The sequence below is a fragment of the Pristiophorus japonicus genome, chromosome 11 (assembly GCF_044704955.1).
Source record: "Pristiophorus japonicus isolate sPriJap1 chromosome 11, sPriJap1.hap1, whole genome shotgun sequence".
NCBI classification, from domain to species: domain Eukaryota; kingdom Metazoa; phylum Chordata; class Chondrichthyes; family Pristiophoridae; genus Pristiophorus; species Pristiophorus japonicus.
In genome coordinates, this window is record NC_091987.1 from 122,081,054 (window position 1) to 122,105,084 (window position 24,031).

The 24,031-nt window shown below is 47.5% G+C and overlaps 2 protein-coding genes across 3 annotated transcripts in view; one reads left to right on the forward strand and one right to left on the reverse strand.

Moving 5' to 3' along the window:
• The window catches only part of rs1a (retinoschisin 1a), a 170,453-nt gene extending 162,862 nt beyond the window's left edge, over positions 1–7,591 (reverse strand). Inside the window, exon 1 of the mRNA XM_070892741.1 lies at positions 7,363–7,591. Coding sequence (XP_070748842.1) covers positions 7,363–7,591 — 229 coding nt within the window. The remainder of the gene's footprint in view (positions 1–7,362) is intronic.
• A 199-nt stretch (positions 7,592–7,790) lies between these two features.
• Positions 7,791–24,031, forward strand: part of sh3kbp1 (SH3-domain kinase binding protein 1) — a 380,309-nt gene continuing 364,068 nt past the window's right edge. The window contains exons 1-3 of one of the 2 annotated variants that reach the window (XM_070893971.1): positions 7,791–8,050; positions 9,210–9,355; positions 15,453–15,610. In XM_070893971.1, coding sequence (XP_070750072.1) covers position 9,355; positions 15,453–15,610 — 159 coding nt within the window. In that variant the 5' untranslated portion in view covers positions 7,791–8,050; positions 9,210–9,354. The remainder of the gene's footprint in view (positions 8,051–9,209; positions 9,356–15,452; positions 15,611–24,031) is intronic. The other variant, XM_070893970.1, reaches the window with a different exon arrangement.

Below are 24,031 nucleotides of genomic sequence, written 5' to 3' on the forward strand. Positions count from 1 at the left end.
CGTGGGGGGCGTGGGGCCAGCGGAAGAATGCGTAGCCGCCGGGTCGAGCACCCCGGGGACTGAGGCGGGCAGGGCCGAAAAGGCCAGACCTGAGCCCGCCCAGCCAATACCCAACTTCCCCCGGGATTTGCTCGACTCGGCAGAAACTGGAAATATGAAAATTTTTACTGAATCTGTACACGCTGGGCTGGGGGATGGCGGCGGGGAGGGAGAAGAACAACAACCCTCGCCCCCTACTGTGGAGCTGGGGGAATTGGAGGACCTGGAACATTACTTTGACCAGGACTCTCCCTGTTCCCCGGTTCCTGGTGCGTAGGGGGAACCCCTTCCGCTGTCGCTTCCCGACCCAGCACCAATTTTAAAAGAGCCCAGTGGGGACTCCTCTGCCGACGATCCTGGGGGTGGGATCGGGGCAGAGCCAGGGCCGGGCCGTTTGCCGTACCTCGTGCGGTCGACGGGCCGGCTGCTAGCGGCGACCTCCCGGAGGGGGACGGGGACTCGGTGGAGGACGCGGGTGAAGATCTCGAGTCCATCGCCAGTGAGGCGGTGGATCTGCTCGCGGCCGCCACTGAGACCCTCCTCATTCCCGCAGAGGAACTCCGGGACTTTTTGGTCCAGTGCCGGGGTCGCCGCGACCAAGCCCGTCTGGCCCTGGAAAGATGGTCCGAGCCGGGGCTGCTCGTCGCGTCCGTCCGCGCCGCCGCTAAAACCATGGCCGCGGGCGGGCCCTTATCAAAGGCTCATGGCCTTGAGCTGCGCCGGCTCAAAAAGTTCCTCGCTGGGCTGCTGAAGGAGTGGAGGTCAACAAACGACTCCACTCCTCCCCCACAATAGGTTAGGTAGTGGTTGCACTCTGCTCTAGTCATGAAGATAACCATAGCCAGCCTCAACATCAACGGCAGCAGAGCGGCACGCCGTAGATTTAACAATTTTTCGCTCCTGCTGGAGGGGAAATATGCGGTGTGCTTCCTGCAAGAAACCCACACCGTTCCGGGAGACGAAGCCACGTGGCAAGGAGAGGTCCGCATGAGCCACCTCACCGCCACTTCTAGTGGGGTGGCCATCTTGCTGGGCCCGCATTTTCAGCCGGAGATCTTGGGGGTCGAGGAGCCCGTGCCAGGCCGCTTGCTGCACGTAACGGTTCGCCTGGGGGACGTGCCGCTCCATCTCGTGAACGTGTACGCCCCTCAGCCCGGCCCGCAGCAAACGCGCTTCTTCGAAGAAGTGTCCGCTCTTCTTGGCTCCGTCGACGTCGGCGGCTGCATTGTCCTCGGGGGGGATTTTAACTGCACCCTCGAGGCGAGGGACCGCTCCGGTGCCCAGCAGTGCATGACGGCGATGGAGAAGTTGAGGGACCTGGTCGGGTCCTTCGACTTGGTGGACGTCTGGCGAAATCTCCACCCCGACTCCAGCGCCTTTACTTGGGTGAGGCCTGGAGTAGGATGGTCTAGAGTCGACCGCCTTTACGTGTCTCGGGCACACGTTTCCTGCGTCCCGGCGGCCTCCATGCGGCCGGTGCCGTGTTCGGACCACCACCTGGTGTGGGCGGAGCTCGCTTCGCTCCGCGCGAGGGCGGGGTCCGCGTACTGGCACTTTAACAACCGGCTGCTGGAGGACGTGCGGTTCCAGGACTCGTTCCGTCGATTCTGGTCCGACTGGAGAAGGAAGCAGGGGGGCTTCCCCTCCTTGAGGCTATGGTGGGACGTGGGCAAGGCTCACGTCCGCGTCTTCTGTCAAGAGTACGCGAGGGGGTCGACCAAGAGGCGGGCGGCCAGGGTCGGGCGCCTAGAAAAAGAGGTGCTCGACCTGGAATCCCGTCTCGGTCAAGTCGTCCAGGACCCGGCCCTGCGGACGGTGTACGAAGCGAAGAAGGCCGCGCTGAAGGACCTGCAGCTCGTCGGGTCCCGAGGCGCGTTCGTGAGGTTGCGGATCCGGTTCCTGCGGGATCTGGACCGCGGCTCCCCCTTCTTCTACTCGCTGGAAAAAAGGCAGAGTGTCCGTAAGCAGCTCTTGACGCTGCTGGCCGACGACGGCTCTCTCGTCTCGGATCCGGAGGGCGTCAACAACAGGGCCCGTGAATATTACAGGGCTCTGTTCTCTCCGGATCCGTCCAGCGAGGAAGCGCGTAGAGATTTGTGGGAGGACCTGCCGAAGGTCAGCCCGGAGACCGGTGAAAATTTGGAAGCTCCGCTAAGCCTGGCGGAGCTGACCGGTGCCCTCAACCGGCTCTCGAGGGGAAAATCCCCGGGGCTGGACGGGCTGACCGTGGAGTTCCACAGGGCGTTCTGGGACGTCCTGGGGAGCGACTACGCGCGGGTCCTGGGGGAAAGTCTGGCGACCGGGGAGATGCCCCTCTCTTGGCGCAGGGCAGTCATCGTCCTGCTGCCTAAGAAGGGCGATCTCCGCCTCCTTAAGAACTGGCGCCCGGTCTCCCTCCTCAGCACGGACTACAAAATCTTCGCCAGGGCGATGTCTGCTCGCCTTGGTGCCGTGCTGGACCATATGATCCACCCCGACCAGTCCTACACGGTCCCGGGCCGGACAATCCACGATAACATCCATCTGGTCCGGGACCTCATCCATTGTTCCCAGGAGGCTGGTCTGTCGGTCGCCTTCCTATCCCTCGACCAAGAGAAGGCGTTCGACAGGGTGGATCACGACTATCTGCTCGGAACTCTGCGCGCTTTCGGGTTCGGGACGCATTTCGTCGCCCGGATCCGACTTTTGTACGCCGCCGCGGAGTGTCTGATTAAGGTTAACGGGTCCTTGACGGCGCCCCTTCGCTTTAGGAGAGGGGTGCGCCAGGGATGCCCCATGTCCGGCCAGTTATACGCCGTTTGCGTGGAGCCTTTCCTGCGCCTCTTGCGGACGAGGTTGACGGGACTGGCTCTGCAAGGGCCGGGCGTGGAGGTCGTCCTCTCGGCTTACGCCGATGACGTGCTCCTCGCGGTAGAGGATCCCGCTGACCTGCGGAGGATGCGTGAGTGCCAGGAGATTTACTCGGCCGCGTCCTCCGCCAGGATCAACTGGGAGAAATGTTCCGGACTCCTGGTAGGTCAGTGGCGGGTGGACTCCCTGCCGGAGGAGCTCATGCCTTTTGCCTGGAGCACGACCCATCTCCTCTATCTGGGAGTCTACCTTAGCCCCGACGAGGGAGCCTGGCCGGCGAACTGGCAGGAGCTGGAGGCCAAGGTCGCCGCTCGCCTGGGGCGCTGGACAGGACTGCTCCGAGTGCTGTCCTACAGGGATCGAGCGCTAGTCATAAACCAGCTGGTGGCCGCAATGTTGTGGTACCGGCTGGTCACTTTGACCCCTCCCCCTGCGTTTGTCGCCAAGATACAGAAGAAGCTGGTGGACTTCTTCTGGAACAACAGGAAGCACTGGGTCTCTGCTGCGGTCTTGAGTCTCCCGCTTGAGGAGGGCGGTCAGTCGTTGGTGTGCGTCAGCGCCCAGCTCGCGACTTTCCATCTTCAGACCCTGCAGAGATACCTTTACGTCGAGCCCCCTCCTAGGTGGTGCGCTCTGGCGACGTATTTCTTCCGCCAGCAGCGCGACCTCAACTACGATACGCAGCTCCTGTTTGTGAACTTGGGGGGTGTCAGGACCAGGTGTCTTTTACAGGGACCTCATCAGGGTCTGGAACAAAGTCTCCACCAAGCGCAGCTCTCCGCCGGCTGGAGTGGCGGCTGTCCTGCAGGAGCCGCTGCTCGGGAATCCGTACCTCCACGACCGAGGTTTTATGTGGCGGTCGGAAGAGAGGGCTGTGGCTGGTGAGGTGACCAGGGTCAGGGACCTGCTCGATGGCGGAGGAGCGGGCTGGATGGCGCCAGGCACGCTGGCGCGGCGCCTAAATTCAGCCGACGTCCGCCACGCGGCCGAAGCCATCGAGTCGCTAAAAACAGCTTTGGGCCCTGACACTGTTAGGTGCATCGAGGAGGCTCAAGCACGTGGGGAGATCCCGTCCGAACTGACCCCCGTCCGGACGGAATTCCTCATCGCGCCAAATCCCGGAACCTCCCTCGGGGGCCGGCGCCTCACAACTTGAGCCGCCTCGGGGAAATCCCCTCCGTGCCTTTCAGTTCCGCGCGGAGGGGTTTCCTGCACGGGCTGCTCCTGCACACTCTCAACTTTGCCATCCTTGCCGGCCGTCCGGACACACCATGGCGTACCATCCTGCCGTCCGGAGGAGGCGGGGGTCCCCGATGGAGGGCACTCTACGCAGGGGTCCTCCCACTATTCATCGGGGACTTGGCCTGGAGGGTGGTGCACGGAGCAGTGCCGTGCAACAAATTTTTAAGCCGATTCACGGACTCCCAGGCCGCCTGCAATTTCTGCGGTCTGGAGGAGTCCGTGTTCCATGTTTTTATTGAATGCACGAGGTTGCAGCCCCTGTTCCATTATTTGAAGGGGCTGCTCCTGAAATTCTGGCTGCACTTCAGTCCCACTCTCCTGATCTTTGGGCACCCTGTGCGGAGGGGAGCGGGTAGGTCCGAAGGCCTCCTCGTAGGACTGCTCCTGGGCACGGCCAAGGGTGCCATCAGCCGGTCCAGGCAGCGGGCGGTCGAGGGGGTCGTTCAACCTGACTGCCTGCCTCTCTTCCGCTCTTACATCCGGTCCAGGGTGTCCTTGGAGATGGAGCATGCGGTGTCCACCGGTACGCTCGCGGCCTTCCGCGAGAGGTGGGCACCGGAGGGACTGGAGTGCATCATCACGCCCGGCAACCAAATTTTAATTTGATTTTACGTTTTAAAGTTTAATTTGTTTTAATTGCCGGTGCTTTTAGTGTCCCCCTCCCCTTTTATAGGGGGCACTGGAAAAAGGAAAATTTGATTTTAGTGCCCAAAAAAAAAAAGGAAAAAAAAAAAGAGGGCCTTGTAAATGTCTGGTGTGTCATCCAGGGCGGGTGGCACCGATTAATGTTTTTGTTTTACAGGTAAACTCCAAAAAGAGTTTCATGCACAAGGACCCCCAGGTCCCTCTGCACCGCAGCATGTTGTAATTTCTCCCCATTCAAATAATATTCCCTTTTACTGTTTTTTTTTCCTAAGGTGGATGACCTCACATTTTCCGACATTGTATTCCATCTGCCAAACCTTAGCCCATTCGCTTAACCTATCTAAATCTCTTTGCAGCCTCTCTGTGTCCTCTACACAACCCGCTTTCCCACTAATCTTTGTGTCATCTGCAAATTTTGTTACACTGCATTCTGTCCCCTCTTCCAGGTCATCTATGTATATTGTAAACAGTTGTGGTCCCAGCACCGATCCCTGTGGCACACCACTAACCACCGATTTCCAACCTGAAAAGGACCCATTTATCCCGACTCTCTGCTTTCTGTTAGATAGCCAATTCTCTATCCATGCTCTGACTCTGACTCTGCGTACCTTTATCTTCTGCAGTAACCTTTTGTGTGGCACCTTATCGAATGCCTTTTGGAAATCTAAATACACCACATGGATCGGTATACCTCTATCCACCATGCTCGTTATATCCTCAAAGAATTCCAGTAAATTAGTTAAACATGATTTCCCCTTCATGAATCCATGTTGCGTCTGCTTGATTGCACTATTCCTATCTAGATGTCCCACTATTTCTTCCTTAATGATAGCTTCAAGCATTTTCCCCACTACAGATGTTAAACTAATCGGCCTATAGTTACCTGCCCCCTTTTTTTAAACAGAGGCGTTACATTAGCTGCTTTCCAATCCGTCGGTACCTCCCCAGAGTCCAGAGAATTTTGGTAGATTATAACGAATGCATCTGTTGTAACTTCCGCATCTCTTTTATTACCCTAGGATGCATTTCATCAGGACCAAGGGACTTGTCTACCTTGAGTCCCATTAGCCTGTCCAGCACGATCCCCCTAGTGATAGTGATTATCTCAAGGTCCTCCCTTCCCACATTCCCGTGACCAGCAATTTTTGGCATGGTTTTTGTGTCTTCCACTGTGAGGAACAAAGCAAAATAATTGTTTTAAGGTCTCAGCCATTTCCACATTTCCCATTATTAAATCCCCCTTCTCATCTTCTAAGGGACCAACATTTACTTTAGTCACTCTTTTCCGTTTTATATATCGTAAAATATCGGACTGGACAGGTTAGATGTGGGAAGAGTGTTCTCGATGTTGGGGAAGTCCAGAACCAGGGGACTCAGTCTTAGGATAAGGGGAAGGCCATTTAGGACTGAGATGAGGAGAAACTTCTTCAGTCAGAGAGTTGTTAACCTGTGGAATTCCCTGCCGCAGAGATGCCTGTTCATTGGATATATTCAAGAGGGAGTTAGATATGGCCCTTACGGCTAAAGGGATCAAGGGGTATGGACAGAAAGCAGGAAAGGGGTACTGAGGGAATGATCAGCCATGATCTTATTGAATGGAGGTGCAGGTTCGAAGGACCGAATGGCCTACTCCTGCACCTATTTTCTATGTTTCCTGTCTGCCAACCAGTTCTCTATCCACGTCAATACATTACCCCCAATACCATGTGCTTTAATTTTGCACACTAATCTCTCATGTGAGACATTGTCAAAAGCCTTTTGAAAGTCTAAATACACCACATCCACTGGCTCCCCCTTATCCACTCTACTCGTTACATCTTCAAAAAATTCTCGAAGATTTGTCAAGCATGATTTCCCTTTCATAAATCCAGGCTGACTTGGACCGATCCTGTCACTGCTTTCCAAATGCGCTGCTACTACATCTTTAATAATTGATTCCAACATTTTCCCCAGCACAGTCTTGTTCAGTCTCAGACAGGGAGGGGGATAGAATCAGTGACTCGGGAATAAAGTTTGTGGCAGGGGCCTAAGACAATGGCTTCTATCTTCCCAATGTTTAATTGGATGAAATTTCAGCTCATCCGAGACTGGATGTCGGACACCTGGAGTACTGTGTTCAATTCTGGGCACCACGCCTTCGGAAGGACATACTGGCCTTGAAGGGAGTTCAGCATAGATTTACCAAAATGATACCCGGTCTCGAACGGTTAAATTAGATGGAGTTTTCAAGATATTAAGGTGAATGGATAGGGTAAATGGATTGGGGAGTCTAGGACTAGGGGACATAGTCTAAAAATTATAGCTAGATGTTTCAGGAGTGAAGTTAGGAAACACTTCTACCAACACAAAGGGTGGCAGAAGTTTGGATCTCTCTTCCACAAACCGCAATTTATGCTAGATCAATTGTTAATTTTAAATTTGAGATTGACAGATATTTGTTAACTAAAGTATTGAGAGTTATGGGCTAAGGTGGGTATATGGAGTTTGGTCACAGATCTCATTGAATGGCAGAACAGGCTGAAGGGTCTCAATGGCCTACTGCTATGTTCCTTGTGCTTAGAGATTGAGACCATTGCAGCACCTTACCGCCATTCCAACTGCAATCTTCTAATGCATCCCTGGCCCAAGGCAATCTTCTGACCTTGGACGCGGCCGCAGCATTGCAGATGCCGGCAGACTCTACGGACCAAACATTTGCGGGGCAGGGCGGAATATCAGGTTTCCTCTTCGTCCCAATGCCATTCATAGCTGTATGAACTGTAGCACAGTCCCTGGGGAGGCCCAACACAATTCCCAGGCCCTCCTGTATCGTCATAGCAACGCTGGCTGTCACCTTTTGTTCTCCATCTCGCCATCCAGCTGCAACCAAAATGGCACCCGCTTGGCCCCACGCAAGCCGAACCGCGCCGAACGGAAAAAACGATCGCTATGGTAACAAGTGAGCAGAGGGAGTTATCGCGATATCTGGTGTTCAGCTGGTTCAGGCCCCGCCCACTTTCCGCTCCCCAATCCCCTCCATTCCCCTCCCTCAGCCATCAACGCAAATCTGTCCGCCAGTGAATGCATACACACACACTCACTTACACCCATCGGCAGCCCCGGGCGAGCACACGGCGACTGACAGACAGGCGAACAAAGATGTCCGGAGCCGTGACCGAGCGAGTGGGGTGTTAGGAGCCCAGGGGAGGCGGAGCGCTCGAGCGTCTCCTCATCTTTAAACTCTTCACGCGAGTTCGGGGGCGATCGGCAGCTGGAGTCCAGCCAACATCAATGGGTGAGTGCGGCCCCCCCCACCCGGAGAGTTAGCGCTGGGGTGGGGTCGGGTGGTGCGTGTCTGTGCCTGCGATCACCCAACTCCGCCGGCTACCCCCACCCCCCAGCTTTCCAACGCAGCCCCATCCTGTCAGCGGCGCGCCTCCGCCTGACACGTTTGCAGCGGCGAGAGCCCAGTACCGTTATTCCAGCTGCTGCATCCCCCACCACCCAGACAAGTTTATGGGTATCAGCATGCACAGGCCGAGGTGTTCCCCCTCCCCCACAGTAAGAGAGCTGGGAATCACTTGAGACCGATGCACTGAGATGGGGTGGGTATAGCTTGAGTTTGTGTCCCGTCAAAGGCGCCGGTTATGTGGTGTACAGGCGCAGCTTTTGAGATAGTCCAAGCTTTGCAGCAGATTGCACATCGCTGCTAAATACAATGGAGCCTTTGCACAGCTGAGAAACTATTCTTCAGTTTAAATTCATTTTGCATAACTTCCATAATGATTGTCCTAAATCTTCACTTGTGTAGTGTTACTATATGGCCATTATAAATCCAAACATCACTCTTTCTCCCCCCCCCCCCCCCTCCAACCACTTCCTCCTTTGCTAGTTTAATTTTTTGAATGATAAACCTGTTCCTCTCGTACTCTGGAGGAAGCCTTGTACTGTTATAACTGTCGGGTGGTGCCTCTGTCAGGCGGTACCTTGGTTCTGGTACAGAACAGCGTTGAATAAATTAGATCAAGGCTGGTTCAGTCCCTTAACCCTATAGTATCCAGTGCCAGGTTAAATAATCTCGAAGGGGGAAACCATTTCTCCTTAAAAGAAACATGATAGCCCCATCTACCTATTACTACATTCTTGACCTATATTTATAAAATTGTATAAGACAAATATACTTGTCTTCCCAAGTTGACCAATATTCTGTACTGATAGGTTGGTTGTTTTGTGTTAGATCACTTCGATTGGAATGCAAATGTAAAACGTTTTACACTTCTATTCCCACAGGATTACAATTGCCTTTCAAGTCAGTTTTCATTACTGTGATTTAAAAAAAAAATGTAGGGATTTTGACTTACTAATTTTCCTAAATTCGAGTAGGTTCTTTTACTGAAGTTAAATGACCTCAGCAAGATCTGCTGATAACTCTCTGGAACCTCTGTTTTCTGCAGCACTACATTTGTTAGCCCTGGTACTCCATATTCTTTCCCGTTTCGTATTCTCGGATGTTGAGTCGAATGCAAATGTTGTGATGCTGAATTAAAGGAATTTTATCCATTGGGAAGACTTGATCGGCCACAAATCAGACCAAGAAAAAGTGAGACCTCTTGCACAGGTTACCATTCAGTATTCTATGCATGCAGTACCTATTTTTGAAGCGAGCAAGGGGCCGAAATTGCCCTCTACCACTTTTGGGGTGGATAATTTGAATTAACTGAAGATTTAGCGCCTGTAGAGATGGCGTGGAGAATGGAGCGATATTCAGGACTTTGTTTTTTGGGAAGTCTCCCAGCACTGTTGGAAGTGGGAGCGGAGCGGGTACGAAGGTGGACAGTGTCATTTTGCGCCACGCTAAGCACATCAGCACAGCGCTGATGATGTAAGCGCGACATAGACTTGCCACATCCCTCCCCTTCACTTAAAGGGAAGAGACTTGGGGGTCGGACGACAATTAAAACAAAATGGTGGGCGCGCGGTACGCCCTTTAAGTGCAGCTGCAACGCCAAGCCTGCGACAGTTTAGCACCCCACGAAGCTGTCGGGGGCGCCGACCGCGCTCCTCTGAGGCAATTACCCTCCACGGGGTGCAACAAATCGCACCCTCTGCCTACCCCTGGGTAGTAATGGGCGTTAAAAAAGGAGCAATTTCGGCCCCCAAATCTTTGCCTTCACCTATAGTCATGGTGCAAAACGTGTTTGAATGCTCAGCCGCTCAAGTGAATTGCTTTTTTCCCTGACAAGTCTAAATACCATCTTGAAAAAAGCAGTATTGCAATACATTCTGGGCCTTGATACTTCCATGATTCGTTTAATATGGATAGAGTCATGAAGTTAAAACAAACTCATTGCTCTGACTTGATATGGAGCCTTGAAAGCCAATGCTTAAGAATTTCACTAATACATAAAATTAAAATGTATTACTGGCTTATTTCCTTGATCAGTTACTGCTCATTAGCCAAATTTATTTCCGTAACCATATTTTTGTCTTATCAAGTCAGCAATAAAAAAAATAATATTGGTGATTGGATGTTATCCTGCTTGCTTATATATTTAAAGATATCTTATTTTTCCAATTTTACTTGTACATTAGTCTCTAAACATATTGGCTCCACTGTTTTCCCAATAGAGCACCTAGCTATTTTCTAAATAAGTCCACTCTCTCGTTCTCAGCCACCCTTTCTGCTGGTACTTTGAGCTGTTGGTCACCCTCTCTAAAGATTACTTCTTTACGCCTCTGTTGGACAACCTTGAGCCCATATTCTCTTGTTTTGCTGCTTAGGACAACTGAAAATATTGTTTTGTAGATAATGTTTAACCTAATAAACTTGTTTTAAAAGGAACAATGGAAGCCCCCTACAGAATTTAGAAGTTCAGCAGAATAAACTGATCAAGGTTTATTGCCAAAGCCTCCCTGATAAAGTGCAACATCCCCACTGAAACCTGGGAGTCCCTGGCCAAAGACCGCCCTAAGTGGAGGAAGTGCATCCGGGAGGACGCTGAGCACCTCGAGTCTCATCGTCGAGAGCATGCAGAAATCAAGCGCAGGCAGCGGAAAGAGCATGCGGCAAACCAGTCCCACCCACCCCTTCCCTCAACGACTATCTGTCCCACCTGTGACATAGACTGTGGTTCTTGTATTGGACTGTACAGCCATCTAAGAACTCATGTTAAGAGTGGAAGCAAGTCTTCCTCGATTCTGAGGGACTGCCTATGATGATGATTGTCAAATTTGGTGCTGACAATTATGGTGTAGGGAACTGACAGACTCCATGACTGATGGCGCGTCTTTGTAAACTGAACTGTAAAGGAAGTCTTCAATTAATGAAACTTCAAAAAAATGACATACAATTGTTGCTGTAATGTTTTTTCTGCGTGCAAGCTGGTTACTTTTGACGTGTTGCTTTGCAAAATTTAATGCACAATGGAAGTATCTATGTGGCTATTTGTAATTTAAAAATCTTACTTCATTCACTGAATTGAGGAATTGTCTGTCCTCAGTTTCTTTCCATCTTAATATTAACTAGTAGATTTTCTTTTTGACCTATATTTTCTTGAGCAATTGGCTTAAAAAGTTTTACTTTGCATTTTTGATATTGATAGATGCAAGTTTAATGAGAGCTAAAATAAACTGAGCATTGCAATCACTGCTATGCATACCAAATTATTGGAAAATTAGGTAATCTTTGCTGTTTCTTCTAATAAATAATATGTTGCATTTTTCTTTTTTACTGTTTTGATGCAAGGGGCACCAAAACACGTGGAAACCTTAAAATAGTAATATGTGACGTTCGAGCAAGAATAAAAATCTTAGCAGCTGAATTAAGAGCCGTAGAGGAAGTTCAATCCAGTCCATTATATCATTGCTGCTCTCAGGATATCATTAGAGTGTCCCGGATAAATTTGTGAACACTTCTGTTTTACTGTCGAGCATTGATCTGTATGCCTTTTTGCATTGGTTTGACCCACAATATGCTATCTACCAACGCACCAGAAAGGAAACTGTAATAGCTGTCACATTTGCAAAGTAGCTAGCTAACCTCAGACTGCACCACTTAACAGAAATGTGAACTTCAAACCATGAGATGTCGGGTTGTGTTTTGAACATTTTTCACAGATTGTGCTAATGCTAATATTTGTTTAAAGGTCACTAGCAAGTATTGCACAGCTATTCTAATTTGTATTTTGTGATGTGTATGTATAAAATAAGGGAAATCAGCTATAGGGAACCTTCCCTAGCTTCCCTTGTTTTCCTGTCCCTGGCCTATTTCTACAGAGTAATGCTCTCTACCCTGCTACAACAATGCGTCTCTTTCCCAAACTCAAGTTATCACTCCTACTGTTGAAATGTTTTTCCTCTTTACCCGATCAGCCAGCTTCATAGCCTGCAGAAACAACAACAACTTGTATTTATGCAGTGCTTTTAATGTAGTAAAACGTCCCAAGGTGCTTCATAGGGGTGTTATAAAACAAAATTTCAGACTGAGCCACATAAGGGGCAAATGTTCAAAGGCTTGGACAAAGAGGTAGATTTTAAGGAGAGTTGGAGCGGTTTAGGGGGGAATTCCAGAGCTTAAGGCCTTGGCAGTTGAAGGTGTTGCTACCAATGGTGGAGTGATTAAAATCGGGGATGCTCAACTGGCCAGAATTAGAGGAGAGCAGATATCTCAGAGGCTTGTGGGCCCGGAGGAGATTAGAGTTAGGGATGGGCGATGCCATGGAGAGATTTGAAAACAATTATAGGTGAAATTATGAATTCCACACTAAATTCTGGATCGCTTTTAGCTGTGTGACCATGTTCAGTTGAAAGAGATTTCTGCTTTGCAGCAATGCTGAAGTCACAGTATAAATCTGGAACCAGCAATCAACCTGACTGGAGAGGAATGGTGTAAGACTCCTTTAGAGGAAATTATGCTGGATTATTTTGAATTTGACACCTTGGCAAATATAACTCCAATGCAGTGTCGACTTAGAGTTGCCCATTCTGTTTGGATATATTCTGGGAGGTTTCATCACGAGCTCTTGCCTCCGACTGCCCCACCTCTATGCCCATGCCCGGGACGAATTGCCTTCACTGTTCCCTCAAGTTTTTTTTGGCATGGTTCCTTTAAATTGGCTGAGCATGAACAGTAGCTCTTCTGGCTTGTGAGCAGCCTGCGCAGATTCTCGGGATTGATGCGTGGCCGCATGCCCGCGCAACCTGGGGGGAACGTTGATCGCCTTCCCTTCAGAGTTGGAAAACTAACCGATTCTTCGTTACCCAATTGGATGATTCTTGACTGTCACTCAAACAGCCTTTTTACCTCCCTCTTGAATATTTTTCTAGCTAATAAACAAACGTGTTCAAAGACATTTTTTGTAATGCCTCTGATTTTTCTCCTGGGTTGCTTGCAGCAATGTCCAGGAAATTAATCTTTAATTCCTGAAGACTCCAGGACAATCCTGGCAACCTTATGTCAAACACAATCTTACAAAGAGTTTAGGAGGTCACTTGAAGGAACTGGGCACATTTTTAACTTACCTGTATGTGCACCCAGTCTAGCTTCCTATACTGTACGTTTATATTTTAATCACTGGGGGAGGAACTCTGTGTATGTAGAATAACATTTGAGCCAGGCAGTGTAAGTGGGGCACTTTCTGATTGAAAACAATACTGCAGTTATGAATCTCAGCCCATTAATTGCAGCATGAGTCCTATCAGTCTGAACTGGATTCAAATCAGAGGTTAAAAACAATGCAGTGGGCCGTAAATTGCCTACGCGCCCAAAGAGGCCCCGCAAGTTCTGGGTTTAGGCTCGCGAAGTGCATGCGCCTCAACCCAACACCTGCGATCTGTCAAAATTTATTACGACAGATCGCGTGCCTCCCCGGGAGAAAGGCTTTTGCAGACGGAGAGTTGAGCTATTTGCCCAACACTTGCCCAGCGAATGTCCTTCAAACTTTTACGCATGGTAAAGGCCTGTTTTTATCAGCGTAAGAGCTTTAAAAGATAGAAAAAATAAATTTTATTATTTTTATATTAAAAATCTTGCCCATGAAGGTAAGTTTATATTTAACACTATTAAAACATTTTTTTTAAATTCAAAAAGATAAAATGTCTTTAAAACATTGAATTTAATTTCTATTACTTTAAAAAAAAATGTGCAGTGTTCTTTTTATTTATGTGTGCGTTTTTTTGTTTTTGGAGGTATTCTCACTGATAGTAATGGGAGCTCGGAGCTCCAATTACTATGAATGAAATACTACATTGTGATTGGTGGTCCAGGCCCAAGTGATCCCAGGAAGCGCTTATGCTCCTAGGATGTGTGGGCCTCTGCGCTGGGCTGTGCATCTAGGCCTGGAACCCGAAGTATATGTTGGAGCGGCACCACCAATTTTTTTCGTGGTCGGAGGCATCCTCCCGCGGGAAGCCCCGACCGCAATTTTTGGCTCAGTTGTTTTACCAATTGTGTTGCAGGAAGGGAGAGATTTAGATACTTGCATCAAAACAAAATACTTTTTTTTAAAAAAAGAGGCTGATTGTTCACCGATATTGATGATGCGGGATGTATAGGTCTGCTGCATAAACAACTTGGGAGTATGAATATTGGTTGTTGTCAGGGCTTGGATCTGTAAAGAGTATTAAAGAAGCCTCTTCGCTGGTACAGCATATATCTAGGTTGTTGTATGACGTTTTCTGTAAAATGAGTTTCAAATGTTCTAAAGTCCTTGATTTGTGGCTAAAGGGTATTTCATGTAGAAACAGTGAAGAAGGAATGAACACTTACCTGTTCAAAACAGTTTTTATTTAGGCAGTTTTTAACACAGTTAAATTTCATTGTGTACTGACCGTAGTGGAACTGGGTAGTGCGGTGCATTAGCTTTTAACCTCTGGTTTGAATCCAGCTTAGATTGATGTTTGTAAGAACCAAAGTGAAGTGGGTTTGAGCCCAGATCCTATTGGACGTGTGTCGAGAGCTCAGAACCTCATTAATACTAAATTGGCAGTCTCTCTTTTGAAGGGGCCACAGGATGCCTGATGTGGGAAATGGAAAATGTCACACTGGCATTCTTGGGAGTACTCTTTTTGAAGTTAGGCAAAGCAAAAAAAGCTTCACTGTTTCTAACCTTGCTAAAGTTAACTCTGAGGACATGGAATGGGACAGTTTCCCTTTCCCTATGCTATATTCGGCACCTTGATGAACATGACATTTTAAACAAATAAAGTGATGGATCATGGGTTTGTACCCATGGCCATCCACTCAACTAATTTGACAGTCAAAACTGTGCCTCTTTGGAAGCTGTGAATTGAGGGAATCTGGGCACCATGCTGCTGTATAGAAGTTAACAGTGCGGGCGTAGGCAGGACACAGGTAGACTGACTTTATGGGATGAATACTCCAAAGAGATTAGAGGAGTTGAGGAACACCTTGATATAAGAGTAAATACCAATCACAAAGAAACCATGCAACTTGGATTTCACCAGGTGTACCAAACTAGGTAAAGATTGAAGGAGAAGATGTTCAATTTGGAGAGGGATTGGCATGCAGTTCAAATGTGTAACTAGCCATTTTGTGGCTAGGTAAATAGTATGAAGCTCTTTGGGTATTTTGTTATAGGAAGTCTTTTAAAATGTTGGTATTGCACAATATGACAGTTTGGACATTCAGCAGTTAAAGTAACTTGTGTGCTAAAAGTTTCTCTTTTTTTTCTTTCCAGTGGAAGCGATTGTTGAGTTTGCTTATAAAGCTCAGCATGAAGATGAGCTGACCATCTCTGTGGGAGATATTGTAACTAACATCAAGAAAGAGGATGGAGGATGGTGGGAGGGTGAACTTGATGGCAGAAGAGGCTTGTTCCCTGACAACTTTGTAAGAGTAAGTACAATCTGCTCTACATCAGTTACTTTCATTATGCAACATTTGGTGTTGGCAGACTTCTACAGTGAAGTTTTTTTTATAGGGTAAGCCTACGTAGTCTCTTCTGTTTATAGAAGTATTTTAGCATAGAATGTTTGAACAACTGGATCAAGATCTAGCATCAACGTAAGTTCCATCCCCACAGTAAAGGCTGCGTTGCATTTGCTGCTCCCTTTTTACCAATTGTACTGCTTGTATGGTTAACAGATGTTTCTAAATTATTCACTAAAATGTTCTATGTTGTTAACACTTTCTTACCCAGAAGTTGCAAGAATCTCCCAATTTTCTAAATAATCTCAACTGGACTTTCTTTTTTTACTGATCAAGTTTGCCTTTATAAGTAGTTAAGTGAAGAGTTATTGGATTTGTGAAGCTAATGGGTGGCAGGACTAAGTTGCTAACAAAAAGAGGTTTTTGGTAAGTCGTGTTTGTTTAAGCTCTCTTTTGGAGAATGCAGTTTAAATCTGATGGGGTGAAATCTCTCCATCACTCACTTACCACTTCCTCCCTTCCCAGGTTACGAAAATAATTTGTTTTGGCGTCCTAAGATTTCCTAGTATAAATGAGTCAATTTCATAAAATTGCAGCCACAATCCAAATTTATCATGAAGATTTTTCTTTAGGCCAAATTTAGAAAGCCATGTTATTTCAACTCTATGCACTCTTAAAGTTGTGTAAGTTCTTGTGTATGTTGCTGACTTGTATGTGGCACTTTTTGTGGACACCAGTTGCACCAGGAAGATGTATTAAAGTAAAACTTTCTACGTCTGAGCATCAGCTAGCTGACAACATCTGCACTGCTGAAGAAAGCAGGAAGCTGTGGTAAATAATTGCTTGCTTGGCTAATTTCAGCTTTATTTAAAATAAAATGTAAGTAGATAGTGGAGAAATGACGCATGCGTTTTGTAAGGTTCTATTTCAGCAAGCTACTGTCCCATGGCACATCTCAGGTTGTCATTATCTTAGATTCGAAAAACATCATTATGTGAACCTCAAAAGTAAATATGTGCAAGCTTACTATTATAATGCTTGTAAAAATATTTCTTTGTTGTTGAACTTTAATAGTTTTTTTTGGAAAAAAAAATTATATTCACAATTGGTATAAAAAATGTTTATATATAAAGGCAACACTGAGTTACAAAGACCAGAAGGGGTTTGTATTCAATCATTGGCTTATACTAAGTGATAGGCATAATACAGTTGGTTTCAGTGTTCCTGGGTTAGAGCGGGAACAATTCAGTGCAATGGGGGTTTTTGTTGCTTATTAGCTATTTTGTGTTCTATGCTGAAAAGCTAGTGTAGCAATTTATGGAATACCTCTCCTCCCACACCCTGTAACCAAATCAGAAGCATGAAATGGTGAACCTAAGATGTACTCAGATTGGAATGTTTGCTGTGAAACATTGAGGAGCATTGCAGAGTCACTGCATTCTTCAAGATTGATTACATCATTTTTGTGATGCCAATTCTCAATCCTGCTTTATTGCTTTTAGTCCAAATTGCACTCTTCAATGATCAACACAGACGGAGAAAGAAGGTTCTGGTCTTGGGGGATTTGATAATTAGGTAGGTAGCGTGTATCTTCTGCAGATAACTAGATCGGCTACAGTTGGGACTAGTTTTTGATCTCTTGGTTTATAAAATAAATGTAGAGCGAACAAATAGAAAATCACAACAAAATACAAGATAATGTGACTTATTTTGATGCTGTGTATTTTAGCACAGTTATACCCTTACTATAATGTTCTGATAAATGCAGCTGATTTAATAACATGCTGGATTGAGGAGAGGATAGAAGACCGTTTTCTAATTTCACACATGCCCACAGGCTACGTATGGTTTTGCTTTGACTCTACTCAGCTATTTAATCTCCTGCGTGAAAGTATTACAAAATTTCTCTGTGCTTCAGAGAAAATCTGGGATAGCTCCAGAATATCACTCCTGAATGTACTAGCTACTGAAAGTACGAGCTACAATCATCTTCCCATGATGGCAGTAGCTCGTAAGCCATTATATTCTGCTCATTAAAGGTGCTATATAAATGCAAGTCTTTCTTTCATTGAGTTCTGTTGCTAATCAGAATTATGTCATAAATATGTTCCACATATCTGTTAATCATTTCTATACTGGCTTGTTCGTTTTGTACTAAAATCCACTAGTTTTCTGCATGTTCATTCCAATTTAAATGGTCTGCTTACTTCTCCATGCTTCTCGTCATTTTAAAGAACGGATCGTGCTCCCCCACCTCACAATTTAAATTTCTGCTTTTTCTTTGAATTAGAGCTCTAAGTCACTGAGTAATTCTTATTATTCTTTTCTGAACTCTTTCCAAATATATTAACATCCCTTTTGGAGATATTGAGCCCAACATTGTACACACTATTTATAATTTGGCCCTGCTTATGATTTCTGTAAGATTAAAAACATCCCTTTAACACCAATGTGCTTGTGCCTCTGAGACATTGGATTATATGTGACCTTTACATATTCTGATCTGAAGTGCATGAATCAAGTGTGTGGTTGTGCATGTGTGCACAGCTTCCTGTGAGGTCATGCATTCCTTGCAGCCAAGAAAGCAGATTTGGTGGACTGGACTGACACTACTGTTCACTTGCTAGCTCAGTGGAGAATACCCATTGGATCATTTTCCTTCTATCTTTCATCTTGGGGAGACAGCAACAACAACTTAAATTTATATAGCGTCTTCAGTGTAGAAAAATGTCTCCAGGTATTTTACAAAGGACTAAGGAAAATGGATACTGTGCCTAAGTAGGAAGGATTGAGAGGGGTGATCAAAAGTTTAGTCGAAGAAGTGGATTGTAAAACTCCCCAGAGATGTAGAGGAACGTGAAGCTGCAAAGTGTTTTAAGGAGGGAGTTCCAGAGTATGGGGCCAGGGAGCTGAACACATATCCACCAATTGTGGGGTCCAGGAATAAGGGGGATACAATAGACTGGAGTACTAGATCTAGAGAGTTTGGGGATATATTGTAGGGCTAGTGGTTTAAGATGAGGGATTTAAATACAAGGTTAAGACTTTGACATTTGAGGCATTGGAGTACTGTGAGCCAAGGTAGGTCATTGAGGATAGGGTTGATGGACAAGCAGGAGTTGCTGTGGGTGAGATATAAGCTTTTGGATGTGATGAAGTTTATGGAAGGTGGGAGACCAACCAGGAGTGCATTGGAATAGTCAAGTTTAGAGAAAATTGGAATAATTGGGAGGAATTTTAATAGCAAGAATGGTGGATTGAAGTTGGGTGCGTACTTAAAATTGGAGAAACATGCAGCACAACCACAACCCGGCTCCATTGTGCCAACTTCTGGGTCTAATTGAGGCGTGTTTGGCTACGTGCGAGTAACCTGCTCGATGGAGTCGGCGTGACATTAGCGCAGATGGGTGGGCAATTATGACACCATTTAACCCCATAATCTCATGCAAATGAGTGTTTTTTTGAAATGAGCTTAACTTTCCTTTGGATTTAACGCCTCCAGCACAGATTTCCCGGGGTTCGGGAAATGCGCCAGTGAAAAGTAGGCGTGTTTCAGGTGCAGTTCATGTGGGTCTTTAAACTTCAGATTGCCCAATCTCAATAAAGGCTCAGTTCTTATAGCTGCTTTGTCAGTTCCCTCTGGCAAACCTTTAGCAGAGAGTTCTTGTCAGCATATAGGTTTTGGAGAAGTTTGGAGACTATCAAATTGACACCAGCAGGAGCGCTACAACGAGAGCCACATTACCACCAGGTGTGTCAATGAGCAAGCCATCGGAATGTTGAAGATGCACTTCAGGTGCCTAGATAGATCTGGAGGTACCCTTCAGTACTCACCAGTGAGGGTGTCCAAAATAATAGTGGTGTGCTGGGTCCTGCATTACATTGTGCAGCAGAGAGGATTACAGGTGGGGAAGGACGAAGGCGTTTCATCAGGCACCTTTGACTGAGTACATTGAAAAGGAGGAAGAATATTAAGATGAGACACCCATCAACAGACCAGTCATGTACGATGCTGTCAGGGATGCCCTTATAGTTAGAAGGTTCAGTTAATTATTACGACTGGAACAAATACCAAATAAAAGGCACCACCAGCACCAACCCTGCAACCTGCCCCCCACCCTTTACACTAAACATTCTTACAACCACTCATACACCCATTGTACATCCGCCCAATGAGTCCCGTCTCATATTGACATTCATAATGAAACCAGTGAAAGGGCGAGTTGCGCAGCCCGGGACAGGCTTTTCCAGTGTGAAATTTCACACACGCACAAAACTTTGAATGGGCCGCACAGCCCGTTAAAGGGACAGCGCACCCAAATTTAAGATTTGGAGGAACATTGGTTGGCACTTGGGATGCAATAATGAGCAAGACACGGAGTGGTCCTAATCAATAAATTTTATGTGGCGTTATTTAAAAAAAAGAAAGTTTAACATTTTGGCAAACACCCATGTGCATAGCCATGGTGAATTACATTAGCTTTAAATTGCGCTTCTACGTGGTGCATCATGTGTGGTTTTAGCTGACGTAGGGGCAGCCTGCTCAGATCCCTGCCCTGACAGCAGAGACGCTTTTGGCTTACGACTTCTGGGTGTTGGCGTTCCTGAGACCCCAGCTGAAGACTGCTGCACCTGTGAAGGAGCAGTCTCTGCCATCAGGAGACGAGGCAGCATATTGGGTACTGGTTGGGAGCTGTGGAAGGGGCCGCAACTGCTGAGAAGTGGATGGCCTTTGAGTGGAGTTCCCACTTCCATGTCCCCTTTTGCCTAGGTCAACGCCACATTAGTCCTACCCGCTCTGCTGCAGACCAGCTTGAAGATCAGTGATGTGTTGTAATGACACAGATAAGGTTTTTGTCATCCTTTTTTAAGGTGGCAGATATGTTTGCATCCAAAGTCTGCACGGCCATGGTCATGGCCTGCATGGACTCATTGAAAGCTGTGTTGGAAGCTCCATAGAGGCAGCCACACACTCCATGGCAGACATTCTCGCAAATGCTTGCTCCATCCTCTCTGCTATTAGAGAGAGAGTGTGTCCCACGTCTGTCAATATGTCTCACAGCTGATGCACCTCTAGCATTCTCCTTCTCAATGGTTCAGCATCTGTGTCCAGCTGAGCAGAGCTTGGAGAGGATTGCATCCCCCTGTTGCGGGCTCTCCACAGTTGTTCCTCCCACCAGTTTCTGCTCGTGCTCACTTGTGAATTGGGAATCACCAGTTGAAAACCCAACAAACTCTCTGACTGCACCCACCGAAGTGTGAGTATTTTTGGTGGTGCATGGCTGTACGTCCTGTGACGGTGCACCCTCAGAAGGAATGAGGTCCTCTGAGGAAGCGTCCTCATACATCTCCAATGACATTTGCAGTGCTCGTGACTGTTATGTTTTGAATAGAGTCAGACTAGATACTGCAAGCTCAAAGTAAGGTGTGACTGTAGTCCTTTATTACAGATCTCAGAGTGCCTCTCCAGCCTGTGAGGCCTCCTTATATATATTTGCTCCCAAGGGATTGTGGGATCCCTTGGGACTCCAAGGGATGAGCCCTCTGGTGGTTAGACATGGTATTTACAGATTTGCATACATAACAACACTCCCTCCCACCTCCCCCCCCCCGCCCCCCGGTCGACCCCCCCAAAGTCAATAATGTAACTATTTGCAATGTGAGTCGATCTGGGACCTTCCTTTCCCTGGTTGATCGTCTCGGTGCAAATGCTGGTGTTGGTGAGTCGTTTGTTGGGCCTTTGCTGGGCTGCTGCGCAGCTGACCTTGCTAGGGGTGTTGAGTCTTGCTAGCCTGCTGCGGGTGATGGGTTCTGCTTCGTGGTCAACCGCTGGGTCGGTTGCCACTTTGTGTGTGTGTGTGTGTGTGTGTTGGAGGGTCAAAAAAGGTAGAGTCTATTGTGGGTTGTTCTGGATAATCGTAAATCTGAGTTTGGTTTGGTCCAAGTGTTTCCTGCAGGTGAGTCCATTTGAGAGTTTGACCACAAACACCCGACTCCCCTCTCTGGCCAAAACGGTGCCAGCAAGTCACTTGGGACCTTGTCCATAGTTTAATACAAATACAGGATAATTTATTTCAATTTCGCGTAACACATTTGCGCGATCGTGATATGTATTCTGTTGAAACCGCCTGCTCTCTACCTGTTCGTGTAGATCAGGGTGGACTAACGAGAGCCTTGTCTTAAGTGCCCTTTTCATGAGCAGTTCAGCGGAGGGACCCCAGTGAGCGAGTGGGGTCTTGTACGGTAACTAAGCAGGACTCGGGATAAGAGAGTCTGCAGTGAGCCTTCAGTTACCCTTTTCCAAGCACTACTTGATTGTTTGAACTGCTCGTTCTGCCTGACCTTTGGACACTAGTTTAAATGGGGCAGACGTGACATGTTTGATCCCATTGCGGGTCATGAACTCCTTGAATTCGGCACTGGTAAAGCACGGCCCATTGTCACTTACAAAGAACATGAGGCAGGCCATGCATGGCAAACGTGGCCCGTAGGCTTTCAATAGTGGCAGTGGACGTGCTTGCCGATATTATCACACATTCAATCCATTTGGAGTATACATCTACAACCACTAAAAACATTTTTCCCAAGAATGGACCTGCATAGTCAACATGGACCCTACACCATGGTTTGGAGGGCCAGGATCATAAACTTAGTGGTGCCTCCCCGGGTGCATTGCTTAACTGGTAACATGTATTACATTTGTGCATGCAGGACTCCAAGTCTGCATCGATACCAGGCCACCACACGTGGGATCTGGCTATCGCCTTCATCATTACGATGCCTGGGTGGGTGCTGTGGAGATCACTGATGAAGATGTCCCTGCCCTTTTTTGGCACCACTACCCGATTACCCAATAGGAGGCAGTCTGCCTGCATAGACATTTCATCTTTGCGCCACTGGTATGACTTTATTTCTTCCTGCATCTCTAACGGGACACTAGACCAACTCCCGTGGAGCGCACAGTTTTTTTTACTAAGGACAGTAAGGGGTCCTGGCTTGTCCAGGTTCGAATCAGTCTGGCAGCAACGGGTGATCGCTCACTCGAATGCTTCCATTACCATAACTAATTCTGCGGGCTGTGCCATCTCCACCCCTGTGGTGGGCAATGGCAGCCTACTGAGAGCATCGGCACAGTTTTCTGTGCCTGGCCTGTGGCGGATGGCGTAGTTGTTTGCGGACAACGTGAGCATCCATCTCTGGATGCGGGCCGATGCATTCGTATTTATCCCCTTACTTTCAGAGAAGAGGGATATGAGCGGCTTATGGTCGGTTCCTAATTCATATTTGAGCCCGAACAGATATTGATGCATTTTCTTTACCCCGTAAACACACTAACGCTTCTTTTTCGATCATACTGTAGGCTCTCTCAGCCTTAGACTGACTTCTGGATGCATAAGCAACTGTTTGCAATTTCCCAAATTCATTAGCTTGTTGCAATACACACCCGACCCCATACGACGACGCATCACATGCTAGTAGCAAACGCTTACATGGATCGTACAGCACAAGCAATTTGTTTGAACATAACAGCTTCCTAGCTTTCTCAAAGGCATTTTCTTGGCTTTTGCCCCATACCCATTCATCTCCTTTTACGCAGTAAAGAGTGCAGGGGTTCTAACAATATGCTAAGAACCGGTAAGAAGTTACCAAAATAGTTCAGGAGTCCTAGAAACGACCGCAGCTCTGTGGTCTCGGTGCGTTCTTGATTGCCTCTGCCTTCGAATCGATGGGCCTGATGCCGCCCGCTGCGATTCTTCTCCCCAGGAACTCCACTTCATGTGCCAGGAAAACACACCAAGCGTTTTAGCCTGAGCCCCACACGACTAAGAACTTCCTCCTGGTTCTGCAGGTGCTCGACTGTGTAATCAAAATGTCGTCCTGGAAGACCACGGTGTGCGGGACCGACTTCAGCAAGCTTTCCATGTTCCTCTGGAATATTGCCGCGGCCGATCGAATCCCAAACGGGCATCTGTTGTAAATGAAGAGATCTTCGTGCGTGTTGGTGCAGGTGAGGCCTTTTGGATGATTCCTCCAGCTCCTGCGTCATGTAGGCCGAGGTCACAATCAGCTTCGTGAACGTTTTCTCCTGCCAGCGTCGCAAATAGGTCGTCTGCCTTTGGTAGCGGCTATTGATCCTGCAGTGAGAAATGATTGATAGTTACTTTGTAATCACCACAGATTCTGACGGTGCCGTCTCCCTTGAGGACTGGAATAATCGGACTGGCCCACTCATTGAATTCGATCGGTGAAATGATGCCCTCTTGTTGCAGCCGGTCCAGCTCGATCTCAACCCTCTCTCTCATCATGTAAGGTACTGTTCTCGCCTTGTGGTGGATGGGTCGCGAATCAAATGGTTCTGCACTTTTGTTCCTTGGAACTTCCCGATAC